We start from the raw sequence: 26387 nt of genomic DNA, 5'->3' as shown, positions 1-26387 counted from the left end.
TGTAAAGACTTCATCTAACCGCTCACCTGTCCTGCCGCTACCACAGCCGATGGACCAACTTTCCTCTGTGGCATTTTCTTTTCTCTAGCATACCACATTCTCTTTGACCTTTTTAGCTCTGGGACTTTTGGCACCAAGCGAACCTCTAATATCCCAAAATGCATCGCCCAAGGCCTGGTCAGTGCCCACATTCTACCTTCAGAGGCCTAGTCAGCACTGGTAGCACCTAGTACTGATCCTTGTGGCCCCCACTACTTCTAGTACTGATCCTTGTGGCCCCCACTACTTCTAGTACTTATCATTTTCGTCCCCACAGTTCCCAGTACTGATCCTTGTGGCTCCCACTGTTCTCAGTATAGATCCTTGTTGTCCCCACTGCTCCCAGTACTGTTCATTATGGCACACACTGCTCCCAGTAGTGATCCTTGTGTCTCCCACTGTTCTCAGTACAGATCCTTGTAGCCCCCACTGCTCCTAGTACTGATCATTGTGGCTGCCACTGTTCTCCGTATAGATCTTTGTGGCCCCCACTGCTCCTAGTACTGATCCTTTTGGTCCCTACAGCTCTTATTACTGATCCTTTTGGTCCCCCTGCTCCCAGTACTGATCCTGGTGGCTCCCATTGTTCTCAATATAGATCCTTGTAGTCCCCACTGCTCTCAGTACTGTTCCTTATGGCCCACACTGCTACCAGTACTAATCATTGTGGCCCCCACTGCTCCTAGTACTGATCATTTTGTTCCCAAAAGCTCCCAGTACTGATCCTTCTGGCCTTCATTGCCCTTTGTATTGATCCTTGTAGCTCCCACTACTGTTCCTTATGGCCCCCACTGCTCATAGTACTATTCATTGTGGCCCATACTGTTCCAAATGTTGATACTCGTGGGCCCCTACTGGTGACTTTAGAGAATGCACCTTTTACAATTTTTTTACCCTATTCTTTGTTACTGAACCTAATAAAATCACTGATTTTTCTTCATCATCAGTAACGACTTTCAGACAGTTCAGCGAGTGACGTACCCCGGCTGGAATCCTTTGTTGCATCCTCGGCCAGAGCCAGCTCAGTTAAAGCAAGAATTGACCGCCATGGATAGAGAACGGGGAGGACAAGTGGATGGGAATACCGTTACAAAGGTTAGATTATGTTTTCGTCTTTTTTGGGATGAACTTCATTTTACTACTCATCACAATCCTACATATCCCTCAATTCCTCTGGACTTTTTCTAGCACTCCAGTTTGTGTAGAGTGCTAAAGTGTTATTGATCTGTACTCACGATAATTTGTGGCCTGCTTTGGAGAGTGTATTATTTTAGAATTGTCTTGCTAGAAGATGTTAAGGGGTTAGGGGAATATCAAGGTGGGAAACCAGAGTACGTAGTGGCCACTAATTGCATCCAATGATTGTCTCTGATTAACCGGAGCACCCAATTGGCTACCAAAAATATCCAATAACTTGCCTGGGTGCAGCTTGTGATGTATATTAGCGCTGAAGTTGAGACTGAAGCAGCAGTGATGACTTTCGTCCATAGAGTCATTTGATTCTGTATATATACACTGACGAGCAAAAGGGTAACAATGTTATGTTTTCAGTTTGTGACTTTCAGGCTCAATATCTCATCATCCACTGCAGCCTCCGACATGAGACGACCTTCATTTTATAGACAATCATCTTGGCTATCTTCTACATAAATAGGACTTGCAGATATTTAGCATATGATTAGTTATGCAGATTCTTGTCATGTCACTGCATTGTTACTGTTTTGCTCCTGGTGGTGGAAAAATCTTTTTCTTCCTGTCAATCAAATCACAACCTGTTCTCACATATCCTAATAGCTCAGTGTGTTATTAGGTTGATTCCCAAGTGAAAGGTCATTGGTTTGAATTGAGAAGCCATGAAGAAGATTTCCCAAGAAAAGACAAACCACATCATCCAGCTCATCGATAGCGGTCTCTCAGCCAACAAAATTACCAAACTGCATCATATGAGGCCATGACAGGTGGAAGAATATGAAATGAAGTTCGTCCATCCATTCAAAAGCCAAGAGGTGACTGTGAGGTAAATCCGGAGATATGACGATAAATCATGACATTCAAGTCATGTCAGGAAGCCCTCTCCTGGTGTCACTACCCCCTTCCCTTCACACAACTGGTTTAGCAACAAATCCATGGCCATGTCCTGTGATATGGAAATTAGGTGGCTTTAGGACAATGGACACAGGATGACTCCCTGCCGTCACCCTGTAGTAGGAGCTGCTAGCTAGTTAGCAAGGCTATGGAAATAGCCAGACAGAACGACTCCAGTAAAAAATGGTTCATATCTCGCAAGCCATATTTCCGATAAATATGGCAACCATAAAAATGGTGTCTCCGCATGTGGACGATGCCGGCACCCCCTTTTTATGGGAACAGGACATTGGGAAATGCCCCAGGCGTGATATCAGCCAATGGGGAACTGGCAGACAGGTCATGAGTCCCCTCGTTCTGTAGCTAAATTCATAACTGTCACAATGAGAGCATTGGCGTCCGCCTACGACGCTCCCAGGCAAAGTTATGGCCAATATCCCCTTTGCTGGATAATTCTGATCCATGCAGGGGGAGTGGCAGTGCTTCCCTGTGAGGTCACTAAGGTAGGAGGGGACCTGGATCTGCCCAGGTTGATAACCCTACTTCGGCCATTTTCCAGCGTTCTTCTGCTCGGGGGCCTGGTTGGGACAGACCTGTGAGAGAGTTCCTGGAAACCTGGTCTACAGCGCCCCCCTGTGGCCAGACGCACAAGGTAACTGATTGAATTGCATACCTGTTGTAAACCATGCTTTATCTGTAACTGTACTCTGACATATGTATATTCTGTAGATTCCCTATTGTATATATTGTAGTTTCTAGTGTGCTTTAGGCGATTAAATTATATAATTAATCTTGGGCTGTTCTGTTATCTCGATCTTGAATCCCACGTCTGTGTGTTCGGCTAATAGTTACCGTAAATCGGTTGGTGGCAGCGAGTTGTGCCAAGGATTATTGTGGGGAGGCCAGTGAGATTCGGGGAGAGTTTATATATTCCGCCCGCAGAGGTCGGGGGAATATATACCCTTCTCTCGCCGGGGGCCCTTCAATAATCGGCATAAGTAGTATAGCGGCCTCCTTGCTTATTGTCGGGCAATTCCATAATTGGCCTGACTATAAGAGGGGCGCTAGAGAGCGCGTCACGTGCTCTGTCTGTCGGTCGGGAGGTATAAAGTAGGGGTGACCCCCCACTTGTTACCCCCCGATTGTGACGTACTGGTAGCCAGCGCGGGGGATTTCTGAGTGACCCCCCGGTGGTTTGTGACATATTGGTGGCAAGCGGTGGGATCGAGATAATAGTGTGTGTGAGTGTGAGACCCATACTCCCAGACACTAAAGACTGCCTGCAGCAGCTGTGGCTGCTGGGGTCTTCAGACTAGCTCAACACTAGAGTGTCAGAGTGCAGATACTGTAAGGTGTGTGGAGGCATCAGGTGTCAGTTCTGTGTCAGTGACCAAAAGTCTGCAAGAATGGCTGAGAGCACCAGGAGCAAAGCCAAAGGAATGGCCGATGCTCAGGCCAGAGACGATGAGGAGGTTGTCCACGAGTCCTCCAGGAGCTCGACGCCAGAAAACCGCTCTGCAGAGGACATTGCACAACCGGGCACTGCTGGACAAGATGAGGAGCAGCTCGCCCAAGGGTCCTCAACGAGCCAGACGCCAGCCCTCCGCTCTGCAATGGACAGTGAAGCACCAGGCTCCGCAGCGGGCCGCAGATCACCACGTGCCATTCCACCGAGCCTGGGAGGCTCGGATAGCCTTCTTCAAATGGCTATGGCCCTACGCCAGGCTGGAGACCGGGAGGGCTACAAGGAACTCATGGCCGAGCGTGAGCGGCAAGCAGCGCGTGAAGAGCGCCAGGCAGAGCGTAACTACCAGCTGCAGCTAGCTCAGCTCCGGCCCTCATCAGCCACCCGTGACCTTCCAGACACCAAACTTCCAAAGGTCCGTGTTGAGGACTTCCCAGTGCTGGAGAAGGATGGAGACTTGGACTCTTTCTTGACTGCTTTTGAACGGACTTGCTTGCAGCATCATCTGAACAAGGACCAGTGGGCCAAATACCTGACCCCCCGTTTAAGGGGTAAGGCCCTGGATATCCTTGGGGACTTGCCTGCTGAGGCGGATCAGGGCTACGACACCATCAAGCGGGCCCTGATCCAACAGTACAACCTCACCCCGGAGTCCTACCGCAAGAAGTTCCGGACGCTGCAGAAGGGACCAAAGGACTCCTGGGCTGACCACCGGCGGGCACTTGCCCGAGCTGCCGACCACTGGACCCAAGGCCTGCAGCTTTCCACCGGACCGGAGATCCTGGACTTGTTCATCACGGAGCAACTCTTGTGGAACTGCCCTGAGGATCTCCGCCAGTTCATCCGAGACCAGAAGCCAAAGGGGTCCACGGCTACAGCTGCCCTGGCCGATGACTACACCAACAATCGGGCTCCTGAAGCCAGGAGAGCAGCCACCAGCAGCACCTGGAGAGGGGGTAAGATGAACTCTGCGACTGCCCCACCTGCCCCTAGACTGCAGGGGGTGTCCCCCTCAACTCCCCTCTCCAGGCCCGTGGCAGAACCAAGACGGTGCCACCAGTGCAACCTACCTGGACACTTCAAGGCCATGTGCCCTCAGCGTCCCAAGGCCCCGGCTCCGTCCCCGTCCCAAGGGCCGCCCAAGGTGTATTGTGTGGGTGGGGGTGGTGGTAGGTCCCTGGACAGCTTCCAACCTGTCACCGTCGGCCAGTCTGTGACCATAGGACTGCGAGACAGCGCCTCGGAGGTGACTCTGGTGCGGCCTGAGATGGTGTCCCCCCAAGACTTGATCCCTGGAAAAACCCTCGCTGTCTCCGGGATTGGAGGCATTGACCCGGCGCTGCCTGTTGCTGACATTTATGTGGACTGGGGCGCAGGGCGAGGGGTGAGGGAGGTGGGGGTAACTGATCGGATCCCTGCAAACGTGCTACTTGGGACAGATTTGGGGCAAATAACCTCCCAGTTTGGCCCCGCCCCAAAGGCTGAACCTTCAGCCAGTGCTGACGTGCCTCCGGACAATGTTAATGTGTTATCTATGAATGATGTAAGGGAGGAGGGAGTGAACTCTGATATTTCTGCTTGCATAGACACACACTCAGCTGCAGCTGTGACAGGGGAGGGGGTCAGAGAAAGGTGTGACAATGCCTCTACAAGTAACCAGCCTGTGAGCTGGGATCTGCTGCCCTCTGCAGGGATAAGCAGAGAGCAGGGTGCTGCAGGGGGAGGACCAGTGTGTGGGGTGGGGGCTACCACAGCAAATGTGGGGTCCCCAGAGATTTCACAGCGGGGTTCTGTTGCTGCAGGGGGGGAACAGGCAGGTGAGATTGGGGCCGGTCCAGGAGCGGAAGTGCTCCCAGGTAAGATCTCGGTGCATGGTTCCCCCACAACCGGGGTGTCAGGAAGCCAGGTAGGTCTGCCTGAACCGGCGACTTGGTCAGGAACGGAGGAGGAGCAGGCACGACCCACGGTCGCAGCGGCTGTGGCCGCTGTCACCCGCAGTGGGAGTGCTGGAAGCCAAGGGGCCTCCCGGAGGTCCGATAGCTCTTCCCCTTCTGACCAAGTGGCAGCCGAGTCAGGTGGAGGCCAGGACACAGGTCCCGGGGTACTGACTGAAGATGTGACAGTCTCGTCGATTCTGGCCACATCTAGTCAGGAGTTTCAGGCAGCGTTAGAAGCTGACGACAGCCTGAAAGCTCTAAAGGAGCAGGCGGCACAGCCTCCCTCGGACTCGGACCCGGAGCGAGTGGTCTGGGACCAAGGACGGCTGTACCGGGCCACGGTCCAGCAGGGTTCACCGGAGGCGTGGCCCAGGGACCGACAGTTGGTGGTACCCTATCCGTTCCGGACGGAGTTGTTGCGGATCGCACATGAGATTCCGATGGCCGGACACCTAGGGATCGCTAAGACCAAGGCCAGGTTAAACCAGCATTTCTACTGGCCAAAAATGGGGGCCGATGTGGCTGCCTACTGCCGTTCGTGTGAAACCTGTCAGAGAGTGGGGAAGGCGGGGCCACGCCCCAAAGCCCCACTAGTATCTCTGCCAATCATCGATGAGCCTTTCAGGAGGGTGGCTGTGGATCTGGTCGGCCCGCTGGCCATCCCCAGCAGCTCCGGGAAACGCTTCATACTGACGGTAGTGGACTATGCCACCCGGTACCCAGAAGCAGTGGCCTTGTCGTCCATTCGGGCTGACAAGGTGGCCACCGCATTGCTGGAGATTTTCTCCCGAGTGGGTTTTCCCCAGGAAATGCTCACCGACCGGGGGACCCAATTCATGTCCCAGCTGATGGAGACCCTCTGTAAGCAAGTCCAGGTGCGACATCTGGTGGCCAGCCCGTACCATCCACAGACTAATGGCCTGTGCGAGCGGTTCAATGGCACCTTAAAGCAGATGCTTAAGATGTTGGTCGACTCCCATGGGCGTGACTGGGAGCGGTATCTCCCACACCTGTTATTTGCTTACCGGGAGGTTCCACAGGCCTCAACAGGATTCTCACCGTTTGAGCTCCTGTACGGGCGACGTGTGCGGGGCCCCCTGGCTCTGGTGAAAGAGGCTTGGGAAGGGGATTTGGCCACCCCTGGAGTGTCGGTTATCGAGTATGTCATGCGCTTCCGGGACAAAATGCAGGCCTTGACGCAACTGGTACACGACAATATGGCTCAAGCCCAGGCCGATCAGAAGCGTTGGTACGACCAGAACGCTTGTGAGAGGACCTACCAAGTGGGTCAAAAGGTGTGGGTACTGGTCCCCGTACCACAGGACAAGCTTCAGGCAGCCTGGGAAGGCCCATACCTCGTGTACCAGCAGCTCAACCCTGTGACGTACCTGGTCACCCTGGACCCTGCCCGTGGAAGGCGGAAGCCCTTCCATGTGAACATGATGAAGGCACATCATGAGCGGGAGGCATGTGCGCTCCCCGTGTGCAACCTGCCCGAGGAGGGAGAAGCGGAAACCCTCTTGGATATGCTAGCCCAGGTTAGGGCAGGCGGATCCATTGAGGATGTGGAGGTTGGCCACCAGCTCTTGGAGGACCAACGGTCCCAGCTGTGGGCCACCCTACACCCCTTCCGGGGGTTGTTTACCAACCAGCCCGGAAGGACTGACTTGGCTGTCCATCACGTGGACACTGGGGATCATCCCCCGATCCGGCGTTCAGCATATCGGGTCTCCCTGGAGGTGCAGCAACACATGCGCCAGGAGATTGACGAGATGCTGGAGCTGGGGGTGATCCAGGCATCCAACAGCGCTTGGGCCTCGCCTGTAGTCCTCGTCCCTAAGAAGGACCGAACCACTCGGTTCTGCGTGGACTACAGGGGGCTCAATGCGGTCACGGTCGCCGATGCGTACCCAATGCCACGCATCGATGACCTGCTCGATCAGTTGGCCGGGGCTCAGTACCTGACCATCATGGATCTGAGCCGGGGATATTGGCAGATCCCCCTGACTCGCAAGGCCAGGGAACGCTCTGCCTTTATTACCCCATTTGGACTGTACGAGTCCACGGTGATGCCATTCGGGATGAGGAATGCCCCTGCCACTTTCCAGCGGATGGTCAACACCCTGCTCAAGGGACTTGAAGGGTACGCGGCCGCGTACCTAGATGACATTGCCGTCTTCAGTCCCACCTGGGAGGACCACCTAGAGCATCTAGCACAGGTGCTCAGGCGGATCCACCGGGCAGGTTTGACCATCAAGCCGGGAAAGTGTCAGCTGGCCATGAGCGAGGTCCAGTACCTCGGTCACCGGGTAGGTGGGGGAACGCTGAAGCCCGAGCCTGAGAAAGTGGAGGCCATCGCATCCTGGCCCACCCCCAGGACCAAGAAGCAGGTGATGTCCTTCTTGGGGACCGCTGGGTACTATAGGAGGTTTGTTCCATGCTATAGTAGCCTGGCAAAGCCCTTGACGGACCTCACCAAGAAGAAGCTGCCCTCTGCAGTCGATTGGACAGTGGACTGCGAGACAGCCTGCCGGGCCCTAAAGGACGCCCTGTCCAGCCCGCCCGTGCTACAGGCAGCCGACTTCACGCGGCCGTTTGTAGTACAGACCGACGCCAGTGACTTCGGCCTCGGTGCGGTGCTCAGCCAGGTGGACTCTGCGAGCCAAGAGCACCCAGTCTTGTACCTGAGCAGGAAGCTGTTACCAAGGGAAGTTGCCTATTCCACGATGGAGAAGGAGTGCCTGGCCATAGTGTGGGCCCTGCAGCGTCTGCAACCCTATCTATACGGGCGCCACTTCATCGTGGAGACGGACCACAATCCCCTCAGCTGGTTGCACACCGTCTCTGGGACGAATGGGCGATTGTTGCGATGGAGCCTTGCGCTCCAGCAATACAACTTCACCATTCGCCACAAAAGGGGCCGTGACCACGGTAACGCAGACGGGCTGTCCCGACAAGGAGAGGTCGCGGACGGGCGCACGGGGGAACACCGGAGTGTGCTGCCCCCTAGCGCCCTCAAAAGGGGGGAGGTGTGAGGTAAATCCGGAGATATGACGATAAATCATGACATTCAAGTCATGTCAGGAAGCCCTCTCCTGGTGTCACTACCCCCTTCCCTTCACACAACTGGTTTAGCAACAAATCCATGGCCATGTCCTGTGATATGGAAATTAGGTGGCTTTAGGACAATGGACACAGGATGACTCCCTGCCGTCACCCTGTAGTAGGAGCTGCTAGCTAGTTAGCAAGGCTATGGAAATAGCCAGACAGAACGACTCCAGTAAAAAATGGTTCATATCTCGCAAGCCATATTTCCGATAAATATGGCAACCATAAAAATGGTGTCTCCGCATGTGGACGATGCCGGCACCCCCTTTTTATGGGAACAGGACATTGGGAAATGCCCCAGGCGTGATATCAGCCAATGGGGAACTGGCAGACAGGTCATGAGTCCCCTCGTTCTGTAGCTAAATTCATAACTGTCACAATGAGAGCATTGGCGTCCGCCTACGACGCTCCCAGGCAAAGTTATGGCCAATATCCCCTTTGCTGGATAATTCTGATCCATGCAGGGGGAGTGGCAGTGCTTCCCTGTGAGGTCACTAAGGTAGGAGGGGACCTGGATCTGCCCAGGTTGATAACCCTACTTCGGCCATTTTCCAGCGTTCTTCTGCTCGGGGGCCTGGTTGGGACAGACCTGTGAGAGAGTTCCTGGAAACCTGGTCTACAGCGCCCCCCTGTGGCCAGACGCACAAGGTAACTGATTGAATTGCATACCTGTTGTAAACCATGCTTTATCTGTAACTGTACTCTGACATATGTATATTCTGTAGATTCCCTATTGTATATATTGTAGTTTCTAGTGTGCTTTAGGCGATTAAATTATATAATTAATCTTGGGCTGTTCTGTTATCTCGATCTTGAATCCCACGTCTGTGTGTTCGGCTAATAGTTACCGTAAATCGGTTGGTGGCAGCGAGTTGTGCCAAGGATTATTGTGGGGAGGCCAGTGAGATTCGGGGAGAGTTTATATATTCCGCCCGCAGAGGTAGGGGGAATATATACCCTTCTCTCGCCGGGGGCCCTTCAATAATCGGCATAAGTAGTATAGCGACCTCCTTGCTTATTGTCGGGCAATTCCATAATTGGCCTGACTATAAGAGGGGCGCTAGAGAGCGCGTCACGTGCTCTGTCTGTCGGTCGGGAGGTATAAAGTAGGGGTGACCCCCCACTTGTTACCCCCCGATTGTGACGTACTGGTAGCCAGCGCGGGGGATTTCTGAGTGACCCCCCCGGTGGTTTGTGACAGTGACGTCCAGGCAAAATATCAGAGTCAAGAAGTCGGTTCATCAGTTCATCACAAGATCTATCAGTTCTGGTGACAAACACATCAGTAGAGGTGGCTCGTATGCTTCATAATAGTGAGATCACAGACGTCCATGCAAGTATTGAGTGACCCTCATTACACAAGTCTGGAATGGTGGCCCGAATAAAGGTGAAGAAACCTCAACTTCAATATCGTTATAAGAGTCGGCTCGAGTTTGTAAAAAAGTAAGAAAAGTGGAAGATTGGAAACGGGTGATTTGGAGTGAGGAGACGAAAGTCAATAGACAGCTCTGATGGGGCAAATGGGTCTGGAAGAAACAAGGAAAAAGGGGCAAATGGATTGAGAAGTTGAAGGAATTATCAAGTTCAGTGGAGGAATCCTGATGATATGGAGGTGTTTCACAGCCAAAGACATTGGATACTTGACCAGGATGGATGGTGGTCTCAATGCTGAGCTATATGTATCTAAAAGACGAGTTACTTTGTAGACTCAAGTACTATGGGTATGAAAAGGACAACATAGTGTTCCAGCAGGACAACAACCCAAAGCATATGGCAAGATTGGAGATAAAATGGGTCAATGACAAATAAGTAGAGGTTCTGGATTGTCCCCACAGTCCCCAGACCTCAACCCAATCCAACACTTGTGGGTAGAGGTGAAGAAAAAGCTGTATACATCCCCAATTGAGCTGACCAGTATACACCAACAATGGGAACGTGGAGAAGAGACCTGACCAGTATACACCAACACTGGGAACGTGGAGAAGAGACCTGACCAGTAAACACCAACACTGGGAACGTGGAGAAGAGACCTGACCAGTAAACACCAACACTGGGAACGTGGAGAAGAGACCTGACCAGTATACACCAACACTGGGAATGTGGAGAAGAGACCTGGGATCAGATTTTGGTGACGACATGCTGAAATTTGATGGAGAGCCCAGAAGGATTCAGGCAGTGATGAAAGCCAAAAGGTGGATTTACAAAATACTAACAAAATAATTAAAAATTAAATTTAGATTTTTTTTTAAGGAGCAAAACAGTAACAATGCAGTGACATGACAAGAATCTACATAACTAATCATGTGCTAAATAGTTACAAGTCACATTTATGTATGAGATAGCCAAGATGATTAAAGGTGAGAATACCAACATTTTATAGACAAAGCTGTAGTGAATGGTTAAATATGGAGCCTGAAAGTCAAAAGTTCAAAACATTGTTACCCTTTTGCTTGTCAGTGTAAATACATTACAATAATAATTAAACAGGAGGACTTACACCTAATACTATATTCAACTGTATATGTACTATGTATCATATTGTAGCTGGCATTTCTGCCTCATGAACCGCAGCCCAAGGAGCCAGTGAAAAGGCCACGATCGGTTCTCCGTCCACTAAATGCAAAATTTGATGGCACCACCCACAGTAGAATGGTGTTCAAGGATTGGGGTATTCAACCCCGGCAGCGCTACGGTGACCCCATGGATGGTATCTCAATGAGGTCTTTGGTGAGTCTACATTGCTGCTCGTAATACACTATCAACAAGTTCCATGTTCTTTATGCTCCTAATCTCAATTATATTTATATATAATGTAGCATCTTCTCAAATTAGGTGAAACTGGATTCCGAGACCACGACAGGGAGTACTTTCATCCCTAAAAAAGGAGAGCCTATGAAGAAGCATAAGCCCACGAAGGACAACCTTGAGTTAACTGGAGACCAGGACTTCTCTACAGTTCACAAGGAGACATACAGGTAATAGGGAACTAGCGCCTATATCTAAAGAGTTGAGCGGCATCTCGTCCTCAAGGTGAATGGAGATATGAGCGGGTGTGCTTTTTTTATGGAAGCTATGAAAATAGTGGTCTTCTCTTACAATGGAGCATGACCACCTCAATTCCCAGCAGTCAGGAGATGGGTGGTAGGGGGACCACTATTCTCGGGAAAGTTGCTTGTCCACCTCTAGGTCACAACTAGATCAAATACTTATGGTTCCTCCTACGCCACAAATATTTGAGCTGTGAATACTCCTTAAACTCTCATAATAAGACCCTGCAGGTGGACACAGACACTTTTCCTTTGATGTCGTCATGGAGCTCCATCAATCATTGGATGCGGACCTCCTTTCAGTTCTGGTGCATAGGGTGTATAAACTATTCCTGGTTAATATTTGTGGGCCAAAAGCTCTTCCTGACCTTGTTCTGTTTGCAAAGTTGATGCACTTTTTACAATAATTAAAGGGGTTGTCCACTACTGTAACATTGATGGTCTGTCCTTAGGATAGGTCATCAAAATCTGATCGACCGGAATCGAATGCTCTGCACCCCCGCCAATCAGCTGTAGGTTGCCAGAAATGCCCCGTCATGTGATAGCGGCCACCGTTGGGTATTTCACATCCGCCTCCTATTGATTTGGATGGGAGGCGGATGCATAATATCCAGCCACGGCCGCCATCAGATGACTGGAAAGCGCCAGAACTGAGCATTTCCAGCCCGAGGCACAGAGTACAGCTGATCAAAAGGGTGTGGGGTGTTGGACCCCGGCCAGACATTGATGACCTAAGCCATCAATGTAAAAGTAGTTTGTTTGTTTGTGTTTTTATTTAAAGGGGTTGTCCATTAAAGTCTTTGAATTCTTGTTAAAGGCCGATTCCCACCGAAAAAAGTCATCACTGTTCAAAGGGTAGGTGATAACTTGACAGTTGTGAGGGTCTGACTGCTGGGACCTTCACCAAACCCAAGAGTGGGACTCTGAACTGCACCATCAGCGCAGCACAGCTTCACTCATTCTTGATAAGACTGCAAGAGATACAACTTTTGGCTTTTGCTTGCAGTCCCATGGACAGTGTATGGAGTGGTGTTGCACATGTGCTACTCCCTCCACTTCGATGGAGCATTTCAGAGCCCCATTCTCAATCACAGACCTCAATCCAAATGTTATCACCCATCCTTTGGATGCTTTTAGAGCTGGAAATAACCCTTTAATCATTAGAATAACAGTGTATTGTCCTCGTCTATTTCTTTCCTGCAGAATCCTAGAACTTCCTCAGTGCCGGATGCAGGTCTTTTTGGAGCAACAGCTGGGAATGAAGTCGAGTTTGCCCCAGAAAAGTCACTGATGTCGCGTTCTCACTGCTATTCTGTAACGCTTTCTAAACTGGCGCTGTCTAACAGGCTCAAAAGTGGGATAATAAATCTGGTTAGGCGTTTAATCACATTCGTGGGGTTAGGACACAAAAAAAAAAATCACCTATCCAGCGGGTAAATGTACAACCACTGGGAAAGTGGCGGATCACGAGTACAGGGGCCACGCGTTCCACATTTAATGATGTCCACATCAACTTTAGTTAAGTTTGGTTAGGGATTCCAAATTTAATTCAATCTCTACCCTTTAGCCGAACCAGTCACAGGCACTGGCTGCAGAGACATAGAGCATAAACAACTCCCAACAGAGAAAAAAAAAAAAAAAAAAAACTTGTATGGGATGCTGAGCCACAAATAAAAAAGGTAAGGAAGTGGCCATCACCTCGTACATGCTCTTGATATAAAAATGAATAAGTGATGTAATTGCGGCTGTAGACATTAAACAATGGAAATCAATAAAAACTAAATTGCTTTAAAAACTCATTAAGAAATAGAAGGGGGGGGGCAGAAACAAACTCTGCTATAAAGTAGTGCAGCCGCAGAGAAGAGAGGCTGGAGCGCGGAGCCTAACTACAAGGAGATGTCATTTTTGTAAGAACGAGGTGTAATAAGCGTTAATATTTTGAAGTCTGATGATATTTTACATTCGATTATTTTTGTGTAAGGGTATGTTCACATGTGGCATTTTTTCCTATGCATCAAATTTAGGGGCAGGAAAAACTGCACACAGATTGTTGTCACTTTTCTTTGCATATGTGCAGATTTGTATGGAGAAAATCCACAATGGAATACAGTGTCTCATCCACACGTGGATAAGTGGAGCGGATTCTAAAAGCCACAACCTGTTACTTTTTGCTAAGCAGAAGAAAAATCTGCGCAAAATCTGCACTAAAGTCAACAAGTTTTAATTGCTAATTTTGCAGCAGTTGCAGTTTTGTGCTGAAATCCATTCAATGCGCATAAGTCCTCATTCAGACGACGGTCTTACACCATATAGATTTTTTTCACGGATGTAACAAGTACCCCGTTATAGTGTAAGGGACTATTCCCATCTGTCATTTTTGTGCAGATCCATTTTTTTTTTATTCTCAGGTCTTATGAAGAAGAAGAAAAAAAAATTGGACACCATTCATTAGTCATGAGTTAAATATATATATATATATATATATATATATATATATATATATATATATATATATATATATATATATATATATATATATATATATATATATATATTTATTATTTAGAAGAAAAAAAACAAAATAAACCAAAACTGAATGAAACAGGGGTCCCCTTGCTGGTTTCCCATGCCGATACTAACCTGACTTCAAACCGTACTGGCAGCTTTACAATGTGAACAGGTGCATAGTATAAATGAGAAAATTCCAGCCGCACACTGAAAAAAACAAAAATTCTACCTTATACATAGATGGAGGTATTTAGAATATTATAATGGCCATTGTAATATTCTAAATACCTCCATTTATGTATAAGGTAGAATTTATTTTGGTTTTTCACAGTGTGCGGCTGGAATTTTTATATATAAAAATATATATATATAAAAATATATATAACGGATGTCACACTGATGGTAAAACTGTATCTGATACGTAAATTAAAAAAAAAAAAAAAATAGATGAAGCAGATGGATTATTTTTCTTGTACAGAAAAAAAGAAGGGAATTTTGTTACTTACCGTAAATTCCTTTTCTTCTAGCTCCAATTGGGAGACCCAGACGATTGGGTGTATAGCTACTGCCTCCGGAGGCCACACAAAGTATTACACTAAAAAGTGTAAGGCCCCTCCCCTTCTGCGTATACACCCCCCGTGGGATCACGGGCTGCTTCAGTTTTAGTGCAAAAGCAAGAAGGAGGAAAGCCAATAACTGGTTAAACAAATTCAATCCAAAGGAACATCGGAGAACTGAAACCATTCAACATGAACAACATGTGTACCCGAACAACCAAAAATCCCGAAGGAACAGGGGCGGGTGCTGGGTCTCCCAATTGGAGCTAGAAGAAAAGGAATTTACGGTAAGTAACAAAATTCCCTTCTTCTTCGGCGCTCCATTGGGAGACCCAGACGATTGGGACGTCCAAAAGCAGTCCCTGGGTGGGTAAATTAATACCTCAAGTTTGGACTGTAAAAAACAGCCCTTCCCTACATGGAGGCAACCGCCGCCTGCAGGACACTTCTACTTAGGCTGGCATCCGCCTAAGCGTAGGCATGCACCTGATAACGCTTGGTGAAGGCGTGCAGACTCGCCCAGGTAGCCGCCTGGCACACCTGCTGAGCCGTAGCCTGGTGCCGTAATGCCCAGGACGCACCCACGGCTCTGGTAGAATGGGCCTTCAGCCTTGATGGAACCGGAAGCCCAGCAGAACGGTAGGCTTCAAGAATTGGTTCCTTGATCCATCGAGCCAGGGTGGATTTGGAAGCCTGCGATCCTTTGCGCTTACCAGCGACAAGGACAAAGAGCGCATCCGAGCGGCGCAGGGGCGCCGTGCGGGAAATGTAGATTCTGAGTGCTCTTCACCAGATCCAACAATGCAAATCCATTTCATATCGATGAAATGGATAAGAACAAAAGGAAGGTAAGGAGATATCCCGATTGTGATGAAAAGGGGATACCACCTTAGGGAGAAACTCCGGAATCGGGCGCAGCACTACCTTGCCTTGGTGAAGCACCAGGAAGGGAGCTTTGGATGACCGCGCTGCTAGCTCGGACACTCTCCGAAGAGACGTGACCGCTACCAGAAAGGCCACTTTCTGTGAAAGTGGAGAAAGTGAAACATCCCTCAGAGGCCCGCAGGGCGGCTTCTGGAGAGCAATTAGTACCCCGTTCAGATCCCATGGGTCTAACGGCCTCAGTACGGAGGGACAATGTGACAAACCCCCTGCAGGGACGTGCGTACCTGAGGAAGTCGTGCTAGGCGCTTCTGAAAGAATACAGACAGCGCTGGAACTTGTCCTTTAAGGGAGCCGAGCAACAAACCTGTTTCCCAACCCGATTGCAGGAAGGAAGAAAAGTAGGCAATGCAAATGGCCAGGGAGACACTCCCTGAGCAGAGCCCTAAGGTAAGAATATCTTCCACGTACAGTGGTAGATCTTGGCAGACGTCGGCTTCCTAGCCCGTCACATGGTGGCAATGACGTCATGAGATAATCCTGAAGACGCTAGGATCCAGGACTCAATGGCCACCCAGTCAGGTTCAGGGCCGTAGGATTCAGATAGAAAACGGCCCTTGGGACAGTAAGTTTGGCCGGTCTGGTAGTGCCCACGGCTGGCCGACTGTGAGATGCCACAGATCCGGGTACCACGACCTCCTCTGCCAGTCTGGGGCGACGAGGATGGCGCGGCGGCAATCGGAGCTGATCTTGCGTAGCACTCTGGGCAACAGTGCCAGAGGGGGAACACATAGGGTCGCTGGAACTGCGACCCATCCTGAACTAAGGCGCCTGCCGCCAGAGCTCGTTGATCGTAAGACCACACCATGAAACTCGTGACCTTGGTGTTGTGCCTAGACGCCATTAGGTCGACGTCCGGCCTCCCCCGAAGGCCCCAGATTGCCTGAAACCCGTCCGGGTGCAGAGACCATTCCCCTGCGTCCATACCCTGGCGACTGAGGAAGTCTGCTTCCCAGTTTTCTACGCCCGGGATGTGAACTGCGGATATGGTGGATGCTGTCTTCCACCCACATCAGAGTCCGCCGGACTTCTTGGGAGGCTTGCCAACTGCGTATTCTGCCTTGGTGGTTGATGTATGCTACCGCTGTGGAGTTGTCCGACTGAACTCGGATCTGTTTGCATTCCAGCCGCTGCTGGAAGGCTTGCAGGGCAAGAGAACGTTGATCTGAAGGGTGGACTCCTGCTGAGTTCACGTACCCTGAGCCCTGTGGTGGAGAAAGACTATTCTCCACCCTGACAGACTCACGTCTGTCGTGACCACCGTCCAGGATGGGGGTAGGAAGGACCTTCCTTTTGACAATGAGGTGGGAAGAAGTCACCACTGAAGAGAGTCCTTGACCGTCTGAGAAAGGGAGACGTTACTGTCTAGGGACGTCGACTTCCCATCGCTTTGGCGGAGAATGTCCCATTGAAGTGGACGCAGATGAAACTGCGCGAAAGGGACTGCCTCCATTGCTGCTACCATCTTCGCTAGGAAGTGCATGAGGCGTCTTAAGGGGTGTGAGTGGCCTTGAAGGAGAGACTGCACCCCCGTCTGTAGTGAACGCTGTTTGTCCAGCGGAAGCTTCACTATCGCTGAGAGAGTATAGAACTCTATGCCAAGATATGTCAGTGATTGGGTCGGTGTCAGATTTAACTTTGAAAGGTTGATGATCCACCCGAAACTCTGGAGAGTCTCCAGCGCAACGTTCAGGCTGCGTTGGCATGCCTCTTGAGAGGGTGCGTTGACAAGTAGATCGTCCAAGTAAGGGATCACAGAGTGACCCTGAGAGTGCAGGACTGCTACCACTGCAGCCATGACCTTGGTGAAAACCCGTGGAGCTGTCGCCAGACCTAAGGGCAGGTCTACGAACTGAAGATGCTCGTTTTCTATAACGAATCGCAGCAAACGCTGGTGCTCTGGAGCAATCGGCACGTGGAGATAAGCATTCTGATGTCTCTTGATGCTAGGAAATCTCCTTGAGACCTTGAGGCAATGACGGAGCGGAGGGATTCCATCCGGAACCGCCTGGTTTACACTGCTTTTTGAGCAGTTTTAGGTCTAGAACGGAACGGAAGAGCCGGCCTTTTTTTTTGGCACCACAACCAGATTGGAGTAAAAACCGTGATCTTGTTCCTGAATAGGAACAGGGATTATCACTCCTTCTGCCTGCAGAAGAGCATCGGCTCGGTCGAGAGGTGGGGAAGTTCTGAAGAATCGAGCCGGAGGACGAGAACAAAACTCTATCCTGTACACGTGAGACAAAATGTGTCTCACCCACCGGTCTTTGACCTGTGGCAGCTAAATGCCGCCAAGCGGGAGAGTCTGCCACCGACCGCGGATGCGGAGAGCGAGAAAGAGAGAGGGCTGAAAGTCATGAGGAAACCGCCTTGGTAGCGGTTCCTCCGGCTGCCTTCTTTGGTCGTGATTGAGCCCGCCAGGAGTCTGAGCCCCTCTGAGCCTTTTGAGTCCTTTTGGACTAGGAAAAATGGGACCAGCCCGAGCCTGGAAAGGACCGAAACGTCGACTGTCCTTCCTTGGGTTTTGTTTGATCTGGGCTGGTGTAAGGAAGAATCCTTACCCTTGGCCTGTTTAATGATTTCATCCAATCGCTCAGCCAACAGTCTGTCACCAGATAATGGCAAACTGGTTAAGCCCTTTTTGGAAGCAGGAGCTGCCTTCCATTCCCTTAACCCCAAGGGTCTGCGCAAAACCACGGAGTTGGCGTATGCCACCGGCGTACGGCTCGTAGAGTCCAGGACAGCATGAATAGCGTAAGTCGCAATGCATGCGAGGTTAAGGACGCCACCTGCGGCACAGATGTACGTGTGACAGTGTCTATCTGCGCAAGACCAGCTGAAATAGCTTGGAGTGCCCATACGGCTGCGAATGCCGGAGCAAACGACACGCCGATAGCTTCACAGACAGATTTCAACCAGAGGTCCATCTGTCTGTCAATGGCATCTTTAAGTGAAGTCCCATCTTCCACTGCAACTATGGAGGATGGCGCGGCGGAGAAAAACTTGTCTGGATAAGCGTAGCGTTTCTGGACTGCTCCTCTGAGTCAGAGAGGCCCAAAAAGTACTGAATTTACGCTTGGGATACCTGAAATGGAATTTCTCCTGCTGCAGCTGCCTCCTCCACTGGAGGGGCTGAGGGAGAAATATCCACCAGTGTATTAATGGGCGCTATGAGATCATTCACCATGGCGTCCCATTAGGAGCATCCAGAATGAAAGCGGTCTCAGGATCAGAAACCTGACCAGCTACCTCATCATACAGAGAACCTCTCGCTGAGACCCTGACCAGTGTGTGAAGTCGAGGGTCTCTCCCAGCGAGCTCGCTTAGGCTGTTTGGGACTGTCGTCCGTGTCAGAGCCTTCAGTCTGGGATGTATGGGACCCCCTTGGAGCACGGATTAGTTCCAACTGAGGGAGACCGGGGAGCCTTGATTCACAATGCCCTTGGTCTGAGTCACCGCCTTGGACTGCAAAGTTGCTAGCATTTTGTTCATAGTCCAAGACATTTTATCAGCAAAAAAAAACTGCAAACTCTGTCCTCTGGACCGTTTCACAGGTGGCCCTCTCTGGGCCATCACTAGCAGAGACTCTACCCATTAGGGGTTAGTGGAACCTGCCGGTACAACAGCCTCACGTGCGGTACAGACAGCATAGAAAGCCTGTGCCTTGGCCCCCTTGCTCTATGCTGACGACATGCTGTTGTCTCCTCAGAGCTATCTAGGGGTATATCGTCAAGAAGCGACCGTACAGCCACAAGTCTCAGCCGCGCCGCAGCCTCCAGCGCGGCAGTTTCCCACAGATAAACTCACTCAGCTAAGCTGCAGTGAGTATAGTCCAAGCGCGCAGCGCTGTTGTCCTCGGCGCACTAACACGCCCAGCAATGCTGGCGTGTGTCTGTGTATGGTCTTGCAAATATAAGCACAAGAATAAAGTACACAAAAAAACACTGTGGCAATAGTGGGGTCAGCACCAAGGTGCTGCTTACCGCCCGCATAAGCGGGTAAGTGGTCGCCAGAATCCCTTTGCTGGGTCTCCCAGAGCCTGTGTCCGTTCGCCAGCTTAGATTGCCTGCAGGAATGGCTGCCGGCGTCCTGTGAAGAGGGGCGGGCCGTGGGCGTGCCCCAGACAAGAGCGGGAAACTGGCGTCCCCCTGTGCCCAGTGAGAGGGCTGGAGTATGTAAATAAGACTCCAGCCCTCGGCGCTGATCATTGTACAGCGTCTCGCCCCTTCCCTGACTGACAGGGCTGGGGGCGGGAACGAAACGTAACTAGGCCGCAGAAGCTGGGGACTAGATTTATAAGCGCTGCCGTCGTAAAAGCGCGGCAGCGCGAAAGTCCCCGGCGCACCACAAGTCTCAGCCGCGCCGCAGCTCCAGCAGCGGCTGGCGCGGTAGTTCCCGACACATAAACTCACTCAGCTAAGCTGCAGTGAGTAAAGCCCAAGCGCGCAGCGCTACTGTCCCCGGCGCACTAACACACCCAGCAACGCTGGAGTGTGTTTGTGCATAGACTGTACGGGGACACAGAGTACCTTAACGTTGCAGGGCCTGTCCCTGACGATACTCCGCTCCATTCCAGCAGGATCTCCGGGTCTGTGGATGGAGCCCGGCCTCAGAGCCTGGAGGCCGGTAAGATCCCACTTCACCAGAGCCCTTCAGGGGGATGGGGAAGGAAAACAGCATGTGGGCTCCAGCCTCCGTACCCGCAATGGGTACCTCAACCTTAACAAACACCCGACAAAAGTGGGGTGAGAAGGGAGCATGCTGGGGGCCCTAGTATGGGCCCTCTTTTCTTCCATCCGACATAGTCAGCAGCTGCTGCTGACTAAAACAGTGGAGCTATGCGTGGATGTCTGACCTCCTTCGCACAAAGCATAAAACTGAAGCAGCCCGTGATCCCACGGGGGGTGTATACGCAGAAGGGGAGGGGCCTTACACTTTTTAGTGTAATACTTTGTGTGGCCTCCGGAGGCAGTAGCTATACACCCAATCGTCTGGGTCTCCCAATGGAGCGCCGAAGAAATGTCTGAGATCAAAGCGTGATCTGCGCCACCTAAATGTGTGCTCATTAAAAAAAAAAGTCACTTCTATTGTCAATTTTTATATCATAAAAAAAAAAGTCACTACTATTACAAAGAAATGTTACCGTATTTTTTGTTGTTTCTTCACTATACAGCTCTGGCTAAAATTAAGAGATCGCTGCAAAATTATCAGTTTTTCTGATTTTTCTCTTTTATATTTTTGAGTAAAATGTAAATTGTTCTTTATTCTATAAACTGACAATGTCTCTGAATTTCCAAACAATACGTTTTATATTTAATTTTCTGAAAATGAGAAATGGTGAAAACAACAGAACAATGCATTGCTTTCACACCTCAAATAATGCAAAGAAAACAAGTTCATGATCATTTAGAAACAGCAATACTGTTGTTATCTCAGGGAGATTCAGAAATCAATATTTTGTGGAATATCCATGATTTTTAGTCACAGCTTTCCTGCGTCTTGGCTGCTTTCCACCAGTCTTCACACTGCTTTTGGGTGACCTTATGCCACTCCTGGCGCAAAAAATGTAAGCAGGTCTTCTTTGTTTGATGGCTTGTGGCTATCCATGTTCTTCTTGATTACATTCCAGAGGTTTTCAGTGGGGTTCAGGTCTGGAGATTGGGCTGGCCATGACAGGGTTTTGATGTGGTAGTCCTTTATCCACACATTGATTGACCTAGCTGTGTGGCATGGTGCATTGTTCTGCTGGAAAAAACAGTCGTCAGAGTTGGGGAACATTGCCTAAGCAGAAAAAAGCAACTGGTTTTCCAGGATAACCTTGTATGAAGCTTGAGTCATACATCCTTCGCAAAGATGTTTATTGAATTTTCTTTACCTAATTTTCAATTTTGCCCAACACCTGGTCGTCTAATGGTTAGATGGAGACCTGGAGAGAAGTACAAGTCAGTGTCTTGCACCCTCTGTGAAATTTGGTGGAAGATCGGTGATGATCTGGGGAAGCTTCAGCAAGGCTGGAATTGGTCAGATTAATCTTTGCGAAGGACGCAAGAATCAAGCCGCATACAAGGTTATCCTGGAAAGAAGGGAATTTTGTTACTTACCGTAAATTCCTTTTCTTCTAGCTCTTATTGGGAGACCCAGACGATTGGGTGTATAGCACTGCCTCCGGAGGCCACACAAAGCAATTACACTAAAAAGTGTAAGGCCCCTCCCCTTCTGGCTATACACCCCCAGTGGGATCACTGGCTCACCAGTTTTAGTGCAAAAGCAAGAAGGAGGAAAGCCAATAACTGGTTTAAACAAATTCTCTCCGAGTAACATCGGAGAACTGAAAACCGTTCAACATGAACAACATGTGTACCCGCAAACAAACCAACAATCCCGAAGGACAACAGGGCGGGTGCTGGGTCTCCCAATAAGAGCTAGAAGAAAAGGAATTTACGGTAAGTAACAAAATTCCCTTCTTCTTCAGCGCTCTATTGGGAGACCCAGACGATTGGGACGTCCAAAAGCTGTCCCTGGGTGGGTAAAGAAATACCTCATGTTAGAGCTGCAAGACAGCCCTCCCCTACGGGGAGGCAACTGCCGCCTGCAGGACTCTTCTACCTAGGCTGGCGTCCGCCGAAGCATAGGTATGCACCTGATAATGTTTGGTGAAAGTGTGCAGACTCGACCAGGTAGCTGCCTGGCACACCTGTTGAGCCGTAGCCTGGTGCCGTAATGCCCAGGACGCACCCACGGCTCTGGTAGAATGGGCCTTCAGCCCTGATGGAACCGGAAGCCCAGCAGAACGGTAGGCTTCAAGAATTGGTTCTTTGATCCATCGAGCCAGGGTGGCCTTAGAAGCCTGCGACCCTTTGCGCTTACCAGCGACAAGGACAAAGAGTGCATCCGAACGGCGCAAGGGCGCCGTGCGGGAAATGTAGATTCTGAGTGCTCTCACCAGATCTAACAAATGTAAGTCCTTCTCATACCGATGAACTGCATGAGGACAAAACGAAGGCAAAGAGATATCCTGATTAAGATGAAAAGAGGATACCACCTTCGGGAGAAACTCCTGAATAGGGCGCAGCACAACCTTGTCCTGGTGGAAGACCAGGAAGGGAGCCTTGGATGATAGTGCTGCCAGCTCAGACACTCTCCGAAGAGATGTGATCGGTACCCAGAAAAGCCACTTTCTGTGATAGTCTAGAAAGTGAAACCTCCTTCAGAGGCTCGAAGGGCGGCTTCTGGAGGGCAACTAGTACCCTGTTCAGATCCCATGGATCTAACGGCCGCTTGTACGGGGGTACGATATGGCAAACCCCCTGTAGGAACGTGCGCACCTTAGGAAGGCGTGCCAAACGCCTCTGAAAAAAGACGGATAGCGCCGAGACCTGACCTTTAAGGGAGCCGAGCGACAAACCTTTTTCTAACCCAGATTGCAGGAAAGAAAGAAAGGTAGGCAATGCAAATGGCCAGGGAGACACTCCCTGAGCAGAGCACCAGGATAAAAATATCCTCCACGTTCTGTGGTAGATCTTAGCGGACGTGGGCTTCCTAGCCTGTCTCATGGTGGCAACGACCCCTTGGGACAATCCTGAAGACGTTAGGATCCAGGACTCAATGGCCACACAGTCAGGTTCAGGGCCGCAGAATTCCGATGGAAAAACGGCCCTTGGGACAGTAAGTCTGGTCGGTCTGGGAGTGCCCACGGTTGGCCGACCGTGAGCTGCCACAGATCCGGATACCACGCCCTCCTCGGCCAGTCTGGGGCGACAAGTATGACGCGGCTGCAATCGGATCTGATCTTGCGTAGCACTCTGGGCAAGAGTGCCAGAGGTGGAAACACATAAGGGAGCCGGAACTGCGACCAATCTTGCACTAGGGCGTCTGCCGCCAGCGCTCTTTGATCGCGAGACCGTGCCATGAAGGTTGGGACCTTGTTGTTGTGCCGTGACGCCATTAGGTCGACGTCCGGCACCCCCCAGCGGCGACAGATTTCCTGAAACACGTCTGGGTGAAGGGACCATTCCCCTGCGTCCATGCCCTGGCGACTGAGGAAGTCTGCTTCCCAGTTTTCTACGCCGGGGATGTGAACTGCGGATATGGTGGAGGCTGTGGCTTCCACCCACATCAGAATCCGCCGGACTTCCTGGAAGGCTTGCCGACTGCGTGTCCCCCCTTGGTGGTTGATGTATGCCACCGCTGTGGAGTTGTCCGACTGAATTCGGATCTGCCTTCCTTCCAGCCACTGCTGGAAGGCTAGAAGGGCAAGATACACTGCTCTGATTTCCAGAACATTGATCTGAAGGGTGGACTCCTGCTGAGACCACGTACCCTGAGCCCTGTGGTGGAGAAAGACTGCTCCCCACCCTGACAGACTCGCGTCTGTCGTGACCACCGCCCAAGACGGTGGTAGGAAGGACCTTCCCTGTGATAATGAGGTGGGAAGAAGCCACCACTGCAGAGAGTCTTTGGCCGTCTGGGAAAGGGAGACTTTCCTGTCCAGGGATGTTGACTTCCCGTCCCATTGGCGGAGAATGTCCCATTGAAGTGGACGCAGATGAAACTGCGCAAACGGAACCGCCTCTATTGCCGCCACCATCTTCCCGAGGAAGTGCATGAGGCGTCTTAAGGAGTGCGGCTGACTTTGAAGGAGAGCCTGCACCCCAGTCTGTAGAGACCGCTGCTTGTCCAGCGGAAGCTTCACTATCGCTGAGAGAGTATGAAACTCCATGCCAAGATACGTTAGTGATTGGGTCGGTGACAGATTTGACTTTGGGAAGTTGATGATCCACCCGAACGCCTGGAGAGTCTCCAGTGCAACATTCAGGCTGAGTTGGCATGCCTCTTGAGAGGGTGCCTTGACCAGTAGATCGTCCAAGTAAGGGATCACAGAGTGTCCGTGAGAGTGGAAGACTGCTACCACTGCCGCCATGATCTTGGTGAACACCCGAGGGGCTGTCGCCAGACCAAATGGCAGAGCTACGAACTGAAGATGGTCGTCTCCTATCACGAAGCGTAGAAAGCATTGGTGCTCTGTAGCAATCGGCACGTGGAGATAAGCATCTTTGATGTCTATTGATGCTAGGAAATCTCCTTGAGACATTGAGGCAATGACTGAGCGGAGGGATTCCATCCGGAACCGCCTGGCGTTCACATGCTTGTTGAGCAGTTTTAGGTCCAGAACAGGACGGAAGGAGCCGTCCTTTTTTGGAACCACAAAGAGATTGGAGTAAAATCCTCGCCCCCGTTCCTGAGGGGGGACAGGGATCACGACTCCTTCTGCTCTTAGAGAGTCCACCGCCTGCAGCAGGGCATCTGCTCGGTTGGGGTGTGGGGAGGTTCTGAAGAACCGAAGTGGAGGCCGAGAACTGAACTCGATTCTGTACCCGCGAGACAGAATGTCTGTTACCCACCGGTCTTTGACCTGTGACAGCCAAATGTCGTAAAAGCGGGAGAGCCTGCCACCGACCGAGGATGCGGAGGGAGGAGGCCGAAAGTCATGAGGTAGCCGCTTTGGAAGCGGTTCCTCCATTTGCTTTCCTGGGGCGTGAGTGAGCCCGCCAGGAATCTGAGCTCCCTTGTTCTTTCTGAGTCCTTTTGGACGAGGAGAATTGGGCCTTGCCCGAGCCTCGAAAGGACCGAAACCTCGACTGCCACTTTTTCTGTTGAGGTTTACTTGCTCTGGGCTGTGGTAAGGAAGAGTCCTTACCCTTGGACTGTTTTATGATTTCAGCCAATGGCTCACCAAACAGTCTGTCTCTAGATAATGGCAAGCTGGTTAAGCATTTTTTGGAACCAGCATCTGCTTTCCAGTCCTTTAACCACAAGGCTCTGCGTAAAACCACAGAATTGGCGGACGCCATAGCGGTACGGCTCGTAGATTCTAGGACAGCATTGATAGCATAGGTCGCAAACGCAGACATTTGCGAAGTTAGGGACGCCACTTGCGGCACTGCTGGATGTATGAAAGCATCCACCTGTGCTAAACCAGCTGAAATAGCTTGGAGTGCCCACACGGCCGCGAATGCTGGAGCAAACGACGCGCCGATAGATTCATAGACAGATTTCAACCAAAGGTCCATCTGTCTGTCGTTGGCATCTTTAAGTGAAGCGCCATCCTCTACTGCGACTATGGATCTAGCCGCAAGCTTGGAAATTGGGGGATCCACCTTTGGACACTGGGTCCAGCGTTTGGCCACCTCAGAGGGAAAAGGATAACGGGTATCCTTAGAACGTTTAGAGAAACGCTTGTCTGGATGAGCGTCGTGTTTCTGGATCGATTCTCTGAAGTCAGAGTGGTCCAAAAAAGCACTTAATTTACGCTTGGGATATAGGAAATGGAACTTCTCCTGCTGTGCAGCTGCCTCCTCTGCAGAAGGGGCTGGGGGAGAAATATCCAACAGTCTATTAATTGCCGATATAAGGTCATTAACCATGGCGTCACCATCAGGGGCATCCAGATTGAGAGGGGCCTCAGGATTAGAATCCTGATCACCGTCCTCAGTCTCATCACAGAGAGACTCTTGTCGCTGAGACCCTGAGCAGTGTGATGACGTGGAGGGTCTTTCCCAGCGAGCTCGCTTAGGCTGCCTGGGACTGTCATCTGAGTCAGAGACTTCAGCCTGTGATGCTTGAGACCCCCCTGAAGTACGGATTAGTTCCAACTGAGGGGGACCGGAGAGCATAGACACAGCAGTGTCCATGGTCTGAG

General features: G+C 50.8%; 1 protein-coding gene across 2 annotated transcripts in view; it reads left to right on the top strand.

The window, feature by feature from the left end:
• LOC142255928 (uncharacterized) overlaps positions 1 to 14132 on the top strand; it is a 102097-nt gene extending 87965 nt beyond the window's left edge. For both annotated transcript variants that reach the window (XM_075327378.1, XM_075327376.1), the window contains exons 7-10: positions 987 to 1134; positions 11179 to 11361; positions 11467 to 11609; positions 12885 to 14132. In XM_075327378.1, the coding sequence (XP_075183493.1) occupies positions 987 to 1134; positions 11179 to 11361; positions 11467 to 11609; positions 12885 to 12972 (562 nt within the window). In that variant the 3' untranslated portion in view covers positions 12973 to 14132. The remainder of the gene's footprint in view (positions 1 to 986; positions 1135 to 11178; positions 11362 to 11466; positions 11610 to 12884) is intronic.
• The last annotated feature ends 12255 nt before the right edge of the window (positions 14133 to 26387 follow it).

The sequence above is a fragment of the Anomaloglossus baeobatrachus genome, chromosome 11, assembly GCF_048569485.1.
Source record: "Anomaloglossus baeobatrachus isolate aAnoBae1 chromosome 11, aAnoBae1.hap1, whole genome shotgun sequence".
In the NCBI taxonomy this organism is placed as follows: Eukaryota; Metazoa; Chordata; class Amphibia; order Anura; family Aromobatidae; genus Anomaloglossus; species Anomaloglossus baeobatrachus.
The sequence above is the reverse complement of the archived record's forward strand: the minus strand, read 5'-3'. Positions and strand labels throughout refer to the sequence as shown.